Source organism: Apus apus, chromosome 1, assembly GCF_020740795.1.
Source record: "Apus apus isolate bApuApu2 chromosome 1, bApuApu2.pri.cur, whole genome shotgun sequence".
In the NCBI taxonomy this organism is placed as follows: domain Eukaryota; kingdom Metazoa; phylum Chordata; class Aves; order Apodiformes; family Apodidae; genus Apus; species Apus apus.
Window position 1 is genome coordinate 63,393,770 of NC_067282.1, and position 16,119 is coordinate 63,409,888.

General features: G+C 41.0%; 1 protein-coding gene across 2 annotated transcripts in view; it reads left to right on the forward strand.

Annotated features, from left to right (window-relative positions):
- The window catches only part of FHL2 (four and a half LIM domains 2), a 61,755-nt gene that overhangs the window by 36,288 nt on the left and 9,348 nt on the right, over positions 1–16,119 (forward strand). For both annotated transcript variants that reach the window (XM_051643945.1, XM_051643941.1), the window contains exon 2: positions 9,463–9,642. In XM_051643945.1, the coding sequence (XP_051499905.1) occupies positions 9,487–9,642 (156 nt within the window). In that variant the 5' untranslated portion in view covers positions 9,463–9,486. The remainder of the gene's footprint in view (positions 1–9,462; positions 9,643–16,119) is intronic.

Genomic DNA, 16,119 nt, shown 5'->3' on the forward strand with positions numbered 1-16,119 from the left:
ATATGAGGTACTATATTAATTGAAAACTGGTTCCTAACTGCCACCTGGTTCCCACCTGACATCTCCACCTGACCAGCAGGCCTGAGACAGGGGGATGGACCAGTTCTTGGGAGAGCCTAGGAGACCCCAAGATGACAGAAGTGCTGGGGTAAAATAATACTTTTTTTTGTCTCTTACAATTCTGCTGAATGTGCTCCCAAGTAAATGAGTAGGGCTGCACATGCAAGCACCAAGTAGCCAATTCCAAGTGGTTGGATTTTATAGAAAAATGTTAAAAATGTTCGTGAGATCACTGTTATCACAGAGCTGTGGCTATGCTATGTCAGACATTGTTCATATATGCAAATCTGCCATAAAGAGCACATAGAATCATAGAATCATCATAGAATCATAGGGGTTGGAAGGGACCTCGAAAGATCATCTAGTCCAACCCCCCTGCCAGAGCAGGGTCACCTAGAGTACATCACACAGGAAGGCGTCCAGGCGGGTTTTGAATGTCTCCAGTGAAGAAGACTCCACAACCTCCCTGGGCAGCCTGTTCCAGTGCTCTGTCACTCTCACAGTAAAAAAATTTTTTCTGATATTCACCTTAAACCTCCTATGCTCCAATTTGTATCCATTACTCCTTGTCCTATCACTGGTCATCACTGAAAAAAGCTTAACTCCATCTTCTTGACACTCACCCTTTACGTATTTGTAAACATTGATGAGGTCACCCCTCAGTCTCCTTTTCTCCAAACTAAAGAGACCCAACTCCCTCAGCCTTTCCTCATAATGGAGATGTTGCACTCCCTTAATCATCTTTGTGGCTCCGTGCTGGACTCTTTCAAGCAGTTCCCTGTCCTTCTTGAACTGAGGGGCCCAGAACTGAAGGTGATTCCCAACTAAAATACAGAGATACAGATAAAGCCATCTTTCCTACCTACAACTATACAGTTTCTGAAATCACATCTTTCTTACCCATATTAAGAGACACCAGCACTCCCAGTTGATACACTTTGCATTAGAAAAAAATGTAGACAATTCCTTCCATCACACACAATGCAGTCTTCCAGGATCCCATCATGCTTTAAACATCAGGAGCCAAAAAACCAAAAAAAGTTGTTGGCAAAGTACAGCTCCTGCAATTGTAAGGGTTGGCAAGAGTTTCTGCTGCATTACACTGTGAATTCAAGCTTTCATCCCAAAAGAGAGGCAGGAGGAGAGCTGAAAAGACATATTCACAGGTATGGCTCCTGTCTCAGTTCTCCAGGGCATTGATCCCTGAGATAGAGAGCCAGGTCTTACCCACTACTGTCCTCACCTGCTTGCCTTGCCTCTTTCAGAATTAAGGGAGGGCTGGATAAGTGTATACACCATCAGCCAGAGGAAATGGCTTCTTCATGAAAATCAGGCTGAAAACTGAAGTAATGCCAGTTGCTGCTTGCTGCCACTCCCTCAAGGTCCCCACAGACTAGTTGCAAGTGTGTCTGAGACTCATTCATGTTTCTTTGACAGATATATCGGTCCTGAGCACCTTCAGAGAAACTTCGGATGGTGTAGTGTTGTACCGTCAGTTGGGTACCACTTCAGAGATTGGGGATTTCATAATTTGCATTTTTATACTGATTAATTTTAATTGTGCAATTTTAATGTTTCATTTACATATGCACAGTTATTTGTGATGCAGATTCACCCCAAGTGACAGTGTGAAATGGCAGGGTAACGACAAGTTTCATGGAAATAAGTCTTGGATACACTGACAGTAGCTGAAGCATTAACATTGCAACAATACTAATTAGCTATATATAGAGAGAGTTTGATTAAAAACCACTAGAGGCTTCTTTTAAGGCCAAACACCACAACACTCAGGTGAAAAAGTTACAGTCCTCATTTTGTTTCTTTTCACATACCCTTCTATATGAGATGGGATAATGTTAACTAGGATGCTAAACAGCTACTGTACTTATAGCAATACACTATAAGAAGAATGTAGGTGAGTGTAACAATGATATAAGAATATTCACCTCTCCCTTTCACAGCAAATTTTCAATATTAAGGTTGCAAATGTATCAATCACAGCAGGGCAAGCCCTAAGGCTGCACTTTTGGTGGTAGTTCTAGATCCTTGGCAAGCACAAGGACTCAAAACCCACCACTCTTTATTTCATCTTGTTAATAAAAGTAGCAAGTTGCGTAAAACCCTAAAATACCTGTAAGCATTTACCTAGCTTTATTTTGTCATTGCTCTCAAGTACTCTTGCAATTTAGACCAAAAGTATCTTCAGAGACCAGGACCCCACCTCTGGTTAATTCCTCCTCTTCCATACAATGTCATGCATCTCTCCATGATTGACCCAACATCTTCCTTCTTTAGTTAGAAAGGATCTTGCCCACAAAAAGATTGCCTCTATCCATGTCCCCAGGATTTCCATGTCTTTTTGTGCTTGCTCCTGCATCTCTGATGCACCATAGGTACTCTGACTCAACATTAATAGCTGATCCCTTTGCTTTCTGTGTCCAGTCTTCAGCCCCAAGCCCCAGAAAAAGATTGGTCCAAACTGGTTTCACCCAGATATAATCAAGCTATTTTGCTAAGATGTGCCCAGCTGAATGGGTACTTCTAAAGTGTATGTAGCCTCCTTTGCCATGTTTTGAAAAGCCAAGGGCACAGCAGCTGAGCAGAGGAGTAGGGATGTCCCACAGCCCTGAGGCATTTACTGCTAGAGTAGTTTTATACAGCAGCTGAAAGATGTATGTTAACTGATCCTCCAAATCACCAGGCATGCCAATTGTACTAGACAGAAAGGGGCTTTGTGGTCTTGCCTCTGTAAACAGAACCAGACAGAGAGACCCAGAGCTGTGCTGTTAGAGGCCAGGACAAAGGACAAAGCATTCTTCCTCAACAGGGTCCTCCCAGGTTTGTTTCCATCCTTTCTAGAAAGAAAGAAATGTAGAATATTTGGGTAACTGTTCTGGTTTTGTGACCTGGATAGTATTATACAGGATTTCAAAAATACGGGAGAATTCAGAAATGTCACTGCGTGGTAGCATGTGGCATTTTCTGGATATTTTTATCTTATGGTTTAATTTCTCTGGGATTAGCAGTGTTCCTGTCAGTAAGAGAGAGCAACACTTTTCTGGAAAAACTAACCTCCATTGCAACTTAGTGTCTGCAGTCATTTAGCTTATACATTATTTCTGTATGGTAGGGCCAGTGTTGACAATCTGTTTTACTAATCTCATTTTTCTCCTCGATCATTTTCTGTTGTCAAATGCTTGTATTAGAAATATGAATTTCTATTCTTTAGTAGTATCCAGTATTTGATCTTTCTTTTTGAGTAAGCCTTTGCTTATTCTGCAAGAAAAAGAAGGAAGACAGCAGTTTCAAAAGCCTTTAAAATACAAAATAAGAGCAAGCCTTTCCGCTTGAACTGTGCTCTTCCTTGCTATGGTAGATCTAAAAGTCTCCGTGTTATTTCAATAGGCTCCTTTTGTAATGAAAATATATGCAGGAATGTTGGTAAGACCATACATCCTCCAGTCATTTCAATATCAACCTCAGATAATCATAGTGTAAATTGTGTGGGGTACACTTCCAAAGTGTCAGTGCTCAGTTCTTTTGTGGCCTCTGTAGTTACTGCCACTGGTGCTTATTCTATCACTGCTGGGGTGGCTCAAAGCTGGAGTTGATCCTTATTGGCTGCCAAACACAACAAACCACACAGAAACCACAACTGGAGCGTTCCTTTTTCATTTCTGTAACTGGAATTAATTTAGCCAGGCGTATGAGGAACTCTACCACACAAGAAACATTTTCTGTGGGGTTTTTTGTTACTCCTATTATGTTAAGGAAAACAATCTTAGATAGCAGACTATCCATTTTCCAGTTCATGATAGGCTGACTGTGCAACCCAGACAGGAACCAGGTATGCTTTGGTTATCTACACATGTTAATGCCATCAGTCTCCTCAGAAGATTGCTCTAAAGTACTTAAAAGGAGACATCAGAATGTTTTACCATAGACAAATGTCCTGGTTTGAGCCAGGATGAAGCCACTTTTCCTTTGATTGATTTTTTTTTTCCTTCAGTAAGCAAAACATAGCTCATCCTGCAGGATGAACTATGCATCATTGTCTCTCAGCACCTGGTCAGCTTTTGCATTGGCCATCTTTAGTGTAAGGAAGCAAATGTCCTTCTGTGGCCCAAGGAGAGAAGCTTGGCTATTCTATATCAGCTGGCTTGGCTCCCCATGGCCAGAAACCCACTGCTGTAGGATCAGGGAGCCAAGCAACCCTGCCCTATGGCCAGCCAGACCTCCAAACACCCAGGTTCCCTTTGCTCTCCCTCTGCTCTCTCATCGTGGTATCTGCAGGAACTTATCCCAGGAGGAAAAGCCCAGACAAAGAAAGAGGACTACTGCCCCTTAATGTGTTCAGTAAATCTAAACACACAGAATGTATGCTTTGGGTGTTCATGGTGTGCATCTACTCTAGCTAACTTCTGAAGTCCAGGTGGACTCTGACTGTGTTACTTCTTTTTTCTTCTAGTCACTGCTGCTGACAAACAGCTGTTTCTTCTTTTCCTTAAAAAAAAACCAAAAACAAAACAAAACCCCACAAACAAAAAAAACAAAACAGCTTTCCCTCCTCTCCCCTTCCATGACATTATGGCCTGGTTTGGAAGAATGATCATCTCTTAGACGAGCAGCTTGCAGTTGCTGCAACAAGATGATAGATAATGAATGTGGCAATAGCTGCTAAGTTACAGAAAAATAATCACCTCTTGCCAGAAAGACCAGCATACTTCAAACTGCTAGTTCACAGTTGCAAAGAATATAATAAATCTTTGCATTTTAACCTTTGGAACATTAATATAAATTGTTTCCAAATGCTCTAGACCTGCATGGCTTATGTCACTGGAGTTGCCAGACACAAATCTTCCTTTCTCAGAGGAAGGAAAATAAACAGATAAAAAATTCTCCATGTGAACAGTTTATCTGGAAAAGAAAAAGAAAAAAAAAAGGGCAGGTGAAAGAAATGTGTGTATATCTTGAATGAAGATGGGTGCCTCTGAAGACCTTTTATTTCCTGCGCAGGCAGCTAACGGAACATCCAGCTCTAGGGACACAGGTAGGGCCCCAGCCCTGTTGACATAACTGAGGTCAATGGTCAGACCCCCTTTGGCATCTGGAGCAGCTTAATGCTGTGTCTCTACATACTGTTACAAGCAAATGATCAGAGTTTCACTGCACTGGGTAAGCTAAACAACTCCTACATCTTTTAGACAGTTTCCCTTGGCTTCTGTCTCTCTCCCATTTGTGTGTGTCTGCATCTCTCAGTATTCAACACCCCCAAACAGAAGTTTAAATAAGAAGTGCACAGAACATCTCTTACTAGGCTTGCAGATGTGGTTGAAAAAGCAGGCAAGGCCTGGGGTAGCCAGTTCTCTTTTCCAGCAGTCAATAGTGTCATGGGATGAGGGAACATTAAATGGTTTCTTACTGACATTGTGAGCCCTAATTTTTATGAGGCAATATGATCACTAACAATTACTGCTAGTAAAATGAGACTGAGCAAACAGGGAAAGAAGAGGAAAGAAGCCCTTTTTAAGCCATTCTACTAACTACTTGGTAATTTTCATGCCAATTCTTGCTTCCTGGAAGACACAATGTGGGTAGTGCTAATATATGGCACAAGCTGTAACTTGTCTTCTGGGCATACAGAGAGCTCTTTTCCTTTTGGAGATGTACTTGTTCTGCCTAATGTTGTAGGAGGGAGACTGTATAGCAGAAAAATCCATTTCTCTTTCATGATAATGTTGAAAGTAATCTGAAAAACCCTAAGTATAAAATGACTACTGCGATAAAATCTAAATGCCTTGTTGTACCACAAAGAAGTCTAATACAGATGAGCTTCAGACAAAGCTTTACAGTCAATAAGTATCAAAACAAGAGGAAGGAATAGATCAATGGCAAGAGGTTGAATTGCAATTTGTGTCTGTCCACAACTGTGAAAGTCTCTTGTTTTGTTCTTAAAGCCCAAAGCAGTGCAGAAAATCTACCCTAAGCTGAGCACAATTTTTGTATATGACAGGAACCAAAGAACTGGCCCTGTAAAGGATCATGTGCATCAAGTGACAGGCAAAAACATTGTTCAGTGTGATCTTGCATTTCTTGTTTGTAAGACAACAATGAAATTATTTGTTTGACTTGCCTGCTAATTCTTCAGTAGATAGGTCCCATGATTACATTTAATTTCTTCTCGCTAGAGAAGAAAAAAAAAGTTAAATATCTTCAAAATATCACATAGGAGATTGTGAGATACAGTCCAAGGCCCAAATCTATAAAGTCTGGAATTTGGGATGCTTCACACTGAATTCTAGCTTTCTGAACGAAACCACATGAATCTGAATTCCTAACTTTAAAAGATATTGGATCTGAAATTAGTGTCAGATCCAATGAGATTTACGCAACTAAAATCAAACCACAGATCTTGGAAACTTGCCTTTCTTATATTTTAATTTCTCAGATTTCTGAAGTTGTGCCTTGTACCTCATCCAGAACTGCCCCTGCAGTGTCTTCACAGAGCAGAGTTCACCTCTGTTTGGCACACAGAAATCAGGTCTGTCTTGGCCTCCTCAGGGTGAGGAGAACGATCCACTATGACAATCCTAGAACACAATTAAATGAAACTAGATCCCTTTAAAGATAGGGAAGAAAATACCCAGATACTTTCTAAAACAGTGGCAGTGACAATGAAATAATTAACCTAACAATTAAATAATTAAATACTCACACAAAGACATTATTAAATAAATCAGTTAAATAATTTTTGCTTTTGCTCCTGTGAAAAGCACCCAGAAAATAAATGGCACTTAAGTAGAAACCTCTTGTGACTGAGAGACAGAACATCCACCTCTAAGGGAACAGTCCTTCTTCCAGTCACAAACCACTTCTATATTTTACTTTTAGCAGCTTTAGATGAAGGACAGAAACGGTCTAAATCTGTAAAGGAATCACACTCTATGTTTTTTTTCTTTTGCGTATCTCAGCTGCAGAGGAGTTTTCCCCTCTTCAGTATTACACATCTAATTGAGGGCTAGAAAGAACTAATTCTGAAGGAAGGTGAAAAATGCAAGTCCATAAGTGGTTCCTGCTCACACTTCAACTTAGTAATAATGTAAATTAACTGTGCAATCAAATCCTATCATTTGGAATAAAAAAATCTAATAAAGTCTGGTAAATAGTATGGATTTCTGTCCTAAACACAGACTATTTGGACAAAGCTATCAACCCTCTCCAACTCAGTCATACATCCACACACCAGTTTATACTGGTCTGGCTCCATTAATTTGCTGAAATTAATCCTTGAAGGAAGTTAAACCCTCTCTAGTTCTTTCATGGAAAGTACAAAAATATTATGTAGGCTGGGGGTATAAACAAGCTCAAAATGGAGGGGAAAATAAATCCACCTCTTAAATGTTGTGGTAAAGTCTGCACGTTGCTTCAAGGGGAGACTAATTTGCTGGAAGTAGTTATTAAGGAAAGGTCACACAGTACCAGCCCTGTTCTCCTCCCTTACACTTCCTTGCTAGCCACTGCTGGAGACGTGCTACAGGGCAGCGCTGGGTAGTCATTGCATGTCTCTCTCCAGCATAAGCCCTCTTACTTTCCATCTCTTTGTTTTCAACTCCTATGATCCTCACTGCTCCTTAAGGACCAAGAACATCCAACATACTTCAAGATCCCCTTGGGGATAAGAGAGTTAATTTGTTCATAGAAAATCTGTAGGGTCAAAACATCTGGAGCGCTACTCCTTCTGGATTGTCCATAGTACAGATGACCAGGTGTCAGGATTTTTCTGCCAAGCTAGTTTTGGGTTTGGTGGCTTGCCTCTCCTTCATCTGTAGTAGTTATTTGGAGTTCAAAAACCCTTCCAGCAGCTGAGCTATCTCTTAACCTATTTTCACACCCAAATAAAAGCACTCACACCTTAGTCTGTGCTAGTCAACACACTGCTGGTTTGCAGAGCATTAAAAAACCAAAAAGCTTTCTACCCACCAAAACAAACTTCTCCCTTTCAGGCTGTCCTAAAACATTCATCAAACACCAGCTATGGGGAATAAAAGGTAACAAAAGCTGAAATCCTTCAGGAGGGCTCAGGATTTCAGAATGCCCTAAGGGTGACTCCCACTGCCAGAAGGAAAGGACGAACTCCAGAATCAAGTAACCTGTGCCAAGAACACTAAGCAAGTAACAACTTTTTGTTTAAAACTGAGAGCTGAAGTTGGCAAAAGGACTGCAACTGTTGTAAATGTCACTTAAGTGTGAAAGACAGGGGTAGCTACTTAAGCCTTTAGTACCCAAAACATTTAAGGCTTTATAGATCAAATGTGGCTTCATGAGAAGATCATGCCTGGCAGGTAATGAAGATTGAGCAGCCCAGGTGGAATGTGCTTTCTGCCTGGGAATTTCCCTTTCCTAAGTGGGCAGCTATGCCCTGCTGCAGCTGTAACCTCCAATTTCAGGTGCAACACACACTGCAAGTCTCAGGTTACAAAAGAAGCTGATGACTCCAATGACACCGAAATTAAGTTGTCGCAGGCAATAATGAACATTCATTAAAGCAATGAAATGTATTTGTGTCATCGTTGCTTGTACATGCATCCAGAAAGATGTAACAAGAACTGAGGAGACAACAGCTTTTGTCCTAATTCAGACAAGATGATGCATCATTTGCAGTTCCTTCTACTTGCTTCTCCCCAACTGTAATCATTGTTTGACATTTACCTGAGCCAGGTTAGCTAGCTTCTATTTTTGTCCCCATATGCTACAGCTGTTGGATAACTCATTCAACCTCATCAGAGAAGAATCAGAAATGCTGTCACTGACCCCACATCTCCTGCTGTTAACAATGCCCATATTCTCACAGATGAGCAGAGGTAGAGGGCTGGTGTCTCACTGCAGGGCAAGGATTGCCAGACATAGACTCACGTAACGTGTAGAGAAGGAAGGAGCAGAGGTATGTAACAGTGGTGCCCAATAGCCCGTGCATGACTGATGTCTATCAGCAATGAAAAACTTCATTTTGATTAGGGAGGACATCTTTCTCCTTCTGAAGATTGGCTGGGTCATACTCTTAATGCACTTGGCTCCCTCCGTCCCCTTCAGAGACAGCTGCTTGCTTTCAAACTATTGATCGAATACCAATAACAAGTCTCAGGATTTACTCCTCTCTGTTGTCTCCAACACTAGGTCTGATCAAAGACATGTCAATGGATGACTCAAGCAGATGGGTTATTGTCATTAACCAGCACTGCAAAATTTATAGTTGAGTTTCTTCCAATTGTGTTCATTTATCTGACTGAAAATTGAATTAAAATTGAGGTACAGTGTGACAAACTGGAATTGATAAACCTTTCCTGGGGAATTTGGTCAAGTGTAGGTCAGACTGACACGTATCTGTTTTTGTCTTCATGACAGGATAGCTGGACTCCAGACACCAACATGACTGAACGCTTCGACTGCCACTATTGCAAAGAGTCCCTGTTTGGTAAGAAGTACATCCTGAAGGAGGACAGCCCCTACTGTGTGAAATGCTACGAGAACCTTTATTCCAATACCTGTGAGGAATGCAAAAAGCCTATTGGTGCTGACTGCAAGGTATGCCACATTTGTGTCTTGTTACAGAAATCTTGACAGAGTAGCCTGGATACATAGCTCTAAGATACGGTGCTATCACCTGGAGGGATCCATGAGTCCAGCCTAGTGGCTACCTAGAGGTTTCTTTTGGTGAGAGAGCATGATTTCTAGACCCGTACATCTGCCTTTCACCACTTCATTTGATTAACTCTTATTTACCAAGCATATTAACAGAGATGGAAGAACACCCCTCTCTTCAAGGGATAGGATGATCTGATGTTAGAAAGAATCTCTAACTCATCAGGAGAGCCCAACTGTCCTAGGGGCCAGCTGGGATCTGGACAGGTGGCAGAAACTGATTTTTTTCCTTCCTCGGGTCAGAGGGAGTTAAGCCATTGCTGGCTTTGCAGTGATCACAGTTCAGTTGTCATCAAGAGACAAGGAATGCTCAGGAAAAGCTGCCAATTCATAGACCACAAAAATCTGGCTAATACTCACCAAAGTAGTAAGTCAGTTAGAACACAGAATAATTACCCTTTTGATGACAGTGGAATATAACTAAAGGTTGCAAAGGACGGAGCACACGCCTTGTTTGCTTTAACTGGGTCACATGGAAACACCGACCTGGTACAAATAAAGTGTGACCACCTACATTTATTTTAAATTAACCAAATCAGCTGGTGTTCATGCCAGTTTTATTCTGACTGAATGAAGACAGGTGATATTTGAGCCATCCAGTGCAGCGTCTGTTAAGACTGCTACTAACAGACATCATCCAGGATACATCCTTTTTGCACAAAACTGACCTGTTCAAAGTTGGTCAAGTGTTTCACGGATGGAGCAAGTTTTCACTAGAACAGCTATTTGCATGGCACGGCTCAGGATTCTTCACTGGTATGAGGAGATATGATATTTGATTTCTTACATTGCTGATCCGTAACTCCAGAAGCACCAATTAGTCCCTCTTACTGATACTACCACTCTATCAGTAATTCAGAGGTACAAAAGTATGTGCTTACTCAGATTGGGAAAAACAAATGTTTCATACCTTCCAAATTGATCTATCCCACCCTATTGGCAAATCAGTAGGAAAGCCCCTTTGAGAAGCCATAAAAAGGTGAGAATGTTTCACCATCGTGACAGGGAACAAGCAACAATCTCTGAGAGGGTATAAAACTGTCAGCTTTCCTACAGCTCATAAATATTCAGATTGGAGAAGAGATACAGCTGGCCTGACCTGAAAAAGCAAAATATTTCTGCCCCATTCCAGAACGTGCTTTTGTTTTAAGGTCTCTTTCTAATCCTTTGAGAAGACATTTCCATGTGTTGATATTCAAGAATTTAAAAACTTGGACCAGCTTCAACAAATCTCGGACAAAGTATTCAGGAATTAATCAGGCTGAACTTTTCAACCCAGTTTTATGGATTTAGGGAGTAAGGGTGTTATTCGATATACTGCTTTCCTGTACTTTTAAGCAAGACACATTCTAATAGCAGATGGAAGAAAAGCCCCTAATTGTCTGCAATATAAGAATATTTTTAAAAAACAGACTATATGTGGAAAACACAACTTTAAGAGTAATAAATTGTAGTAGGGACAAGAAAGTAGGTCCTTTTTTGTTTCTGTGACTTCTGTTTGTGTCCGTCTGTGCTTTATGCTGCAGTTTTTGAACCTGTTGACTAATTTTAACCAAATTCTGATGGATAAAAGCTGCAAACTGAAATTCCGACAAGTTTTCAGAAAGAGAACAGGTCGTTAAGTACAAAAAGAGATCCTATTAATGTTTCTACTGAAAGAAAAACTTCAGTAGTTTTTCAATTACAGTAATAGATGCTAGAACATACCTTTGAGAGAGCCCTTATAAGTGCCTCAACCACAACATAAGTTTCAGTTGAAGCTTGTGCACTATATGACTGAGCATAATTCAGCCATGAAACATAAAGCCACAAAAAACTACGCTTCTGCTCCTCTTTAAACTGTATGTATACATAGGTATACAAACATAGGTGAAATATGCACATATATACATACACAAGACATTTATATGTGTTTCTTTTTTTACACACTGCATTTTCAGTTTCACCTGAGCAAAGGTAAAATGTACTGTGTTTGAGAAGAAAACCAGTATGTTTACTCCATGTATTAAAACGGACTCCATATTTATTTTTATGTTCTGACAGATCCTTTATACAGCTTTAAAATTTGGAACTATAACCTAATGGAGTAACAGCATTACCAGAAGGGGTCACATCCAAACCTTTGTATCTGGCAGGGGCACCCATCCTCACAACCCCATTAGAACCTGAAAAGCTCCATGTAGCTCTCACCTCAGAGCCTCCTTTGCAAGTCCCTTCTTGGCCACCACTGTTCCTCTACACAGAGAAGGGCTGAACTGAGAACCCAGTTGCAGCTGAGACGTTCTTATTTTCACCTGCAAACAATTTCCCTCTTGAGGATGGTTATATAGTTAGTCTATGGATGTTTCTTAGGACTTGCAAAATGTGAGACTAAAGGCTAGGATTAAGATTTGGACCCAGTTCTTTAAGAGTGCAAAGCAAAAGCTAGCCTGGATAGCCTCTTAGATGCTTATTTGTCTGGGTGAAAAATGCCATACAAAACCAACCAACCAAATTACACCAAAGTAAAACTGGTGTTGACAAGAAGACAGCCAGCTCTCTGTCCCTGACTCTACTGTGATGTATCAGCACCAGTGCACAGCATCATCCCACCTGAGCTGAACTTAAGCCTGCAGAGACTCTGGTAACACTCCCACTTTGACAGCACTGGGCTCTGAGAGGGTCAAACTGATGCCCGGTTTTCACCTTGTGTTTTAGCTATGGCACAGTGACCCCATAAAGCAACTATCCTGAATATACTTTTTCTTGAAATCCAAATAATGAGAGAATTTTCTTAACTATCTTTCAAGTTTTCCCAGGTTAATGGGTAACTGAGTAATAACTAATTTGTTCTTTATTTTAAATGTTTTTTGTTTTGTTTTGTTTTGTTTTATTTAAAAAATCCTGACTGACAACATGTGTCTGAGTGACACTTTTGGACCTAGGCCATTTTGTTAACTGTAAACTATTCTAGCTGATAATTATGAAACTTCTACAGACAGATAAAAAGCATCATATACTGAGTGGCAGGAGGCACTGGCAGGCAGCAGAGAAACACGATGCCATTTCTCTCGCAGTTGTTACACATTATGCATATGCCAGCACATCCTACTAGAAATTTAGTCTTTCTAAGAAGAATTGGCATTTCATTACCTATGTCCCCAGCAAATGCTCACCACGCCTACAGTTTCATGCTTGTTTCTGGAAAGCTATCCATTCTGTTCTCATTTGCTTAACCGCTGAAGTGTGACTTTCGGTTGATTTTGGCTCTTTTCATAGTTTCCTTGCAGGCCCTATGGCACAGAAACCATCACAAATGCAGGAAATACCTACAGTAATCCAGTGTTTAATGCAGTCCACAAGTTGGCCTTGGCAGGCAGGAGGTGATGAAAACTCTCTGCAAAATGTGAGAATGAAATTAAAAGTGGATTGTGAAATAAAGCTTCTGTGTCAACGCTCAGGCCAAAAATTAGGTGTCAGCCTTACACTAAAACTAAAAAAAACATATAGCTTCTAGAAATGTGGATCAGGAAAGGGAGAAACTACTTGTTTTTCAGATTTTTAATGTTTAAACCTTGTCCTGAGTTACAACACTTTTACAGTACACCACTGAACATCAGACTAGTTGTTGTGAAATGGAATGGTAACAGAGACAGAGAGACAGATACCCTCACTTCTTCTCATATCCCTAACATGCTGAATTCAGCAAAGTATCACTTACATTTATCTTGTCTAATCATGTTTTTGATAGTGAAGTACCATTTGTTTTGGTACAGGGTGTACATGGCTAAAATCTGAATAGCATTTTGTTGTCACTGAATCATGGAATCGTCAGAGTTGGATGGGACCTCTAGAGATCATCCAGTCCAAGTCCCCTGCTAAAGCAGAATCCCCTAGAGCACGTTTCTCAGGGCTGCATCCAGGCAGCTCTTGAATATCTCCAGAGAAGGAGACTCCACAGTCTCCCTGGGCAGCCTGTTCCAGGGCTCTGTCACCCTCACTGTAAGGAAGATTTCCCTCATATCTAAATGGAACTTCCTATGTTCCAGCTTGTGCCCATTGCTCCTTGTCCTGTCACTGGAAACTACTGCAAAGAGTCTGGCTCCATCCTCCTTGTACCCACCCTTTAGATACTCACAGGCATTAATAAGGTCTCCCCTCAGCATTCTCTTCTCCAGGTTAACGAGTCCCAGCTCTCTCAGCCTTTCCTCACTAGGGAGATGATCCAATCCCCCACTCATCTTTGTTGCCCTCCACTGGACTCTGTCCAGTAGCTCCCTGTCTCTCTTGAACTGGGGATCCCAGAACTGGATGCAATATTCCAGATGTGGCCTCACCAGGGCAGAGTAGAGGGGGAGAATGACCTCTCTCAACCTTCTGGCCACACTCTTTTTTATGCACCCCAGGATTCCATTGGCCTTCTTGACAACAAGGGCACTTTGCTGGCTCGTGGATAATTTACTGTCTATCAGGACTCCCAGATCCTTCTTGTTGGAACTGCTTTCTATCAAGTCTATCCCTAACCTGTATTTTCTCTGCTCAACCTTCTGAAATGAGCATTGCAGCAAGCAAAAAGGTCTGATGTAGCCTTCATTCATGAACAAACATACAGTTTCTCTTCTGGTAATTATCTCTCTAATCTCCCACTTCCTGTTGGGTCCCTGCTGAAGGCTAGTTCAGGAGAAAAGATAATACAGAATGGCTTAAGTTTATTTAGACTTATAAAGCCAGAGTAGAAGACAATGCAGTTGCAGGACATGAGGAGCCTTTGCTTAACCTGGTAACTGCTGTACTGAGGCTCTCCTAGTTCAAGACAGAAAAGAAGTCACCAACGGTCCTATCTTAGAGGCTTAATAAACCATGCTGGAGCAAAACTACACAGAACTATCATGGAACTATAAAACGTGATTTTGCTGATGTTGAAAACAGTTACCTTGAGAAAGTTTTATTTGGGGATGAAAACATGAAAATAAGTGAAAATAAAATTGTTTAAAAAGCATTTAATGGCTTTTCAAAACTGCAGGTTTCCAACCCATTTGAACCATTCAAACCCATAACTCTAAAGTTTTGGACAGCAATAGGATCTGCATTAAGTTTTGTTTGCACCAGAGCCTTAGTGTTTACCATCTGAATGTGTACAAAGAACTCCATTTGGCCCACTCTGACATCTGTTTGAGATATCCACCATTCATTTGGTTGTCCCAAGGAACACCAAGCTGAAACTTTCAGCCAAGACTGATTCTGAAAACAAGCTGAGCAAAGCACCCATTCAAATTTGAGTAGTTTCAGGTTTTGCAAATCTGTTTACTTTTTTGCTTCAAAAGAAACCAGACAGAGAAAGGATTATTTTCCATGTTCAGAAAAAATGTAACTGAATGAAGTGCTAAATATTTCTCCTGCAAATTCTGCTGCGGGGTATAACATAACTCTGCAGAGACAGGCATTGCCCTTCTCTCCTTCTCTTTTCACTAGCAGCACATCTGGAACTGGTCTGGTGCTCTCTGCACTTCAGCTGCAAAGCGCTTTTTCAGGACAGACCATGTCCATGAGCATCTATGTGCGTGCAACTCTGTGTTTGCAAACACTGTTCCACTCCTCAGATTTCAATCTATGGTAATTCTTCAGTCTCATATCTGTGTTTATGTGTGCTGTATCTAACAAGACCACGTGGCTGTCAGTTTTCAAAGATAAATGCACAGATTGAGTGCAAAAGGGGTCATCCTCCAGATTTCTTCTAGGCAACATAGGAAGCTGCATTTAAAAATCCAGTTCAAATATGTAGCACCAGGGAATCATTTCCCTTAGGCTGCATAAAGCAGCTGAGAAGTTATGCTCATCAGTATTTTATGGATTCACTCCAGTTCTGAGTCCACAATTGTAATTTTCTTTATTAGCTCTCCCTAGGAATCCATGCAATAAACAGGAAAAGTTGTACATCACTTGTACCTTCTGCTGGAACAGATTTATTTGGGCTACAATCAGCTAGTGTAAACTAGAGCTCTCATGCCTAGAGGAGACCTCAGCTTAACTGAGGACCAGCCTAAGACAAGCCTGAAGTCAGTTTTGCACGTGCAGCTTCTCCAGTGTAGAATTTGTTCCAGATGAATACAGCCACAGCTTACGTACAAGCCAAAGGCTCCAGTTAGATGTGCAACATACTGAAGTAGACCTGATTTCCAGGGACTTTATTATACTGACCGAAGAGAAATTATGATGTAGCAATGTTTTCATCAGTACCTTAGACTTCCTCTGGATGTGACAGATTCAGAGAGTGAGAAAACACTATCTTTTTCATCAGTCTACTATTCTTCTGCAGGCATGCCAAAGCCCTCCGAGTCCCACTACATTCAATGATAATATATCTGTTATAATCATCCAAGG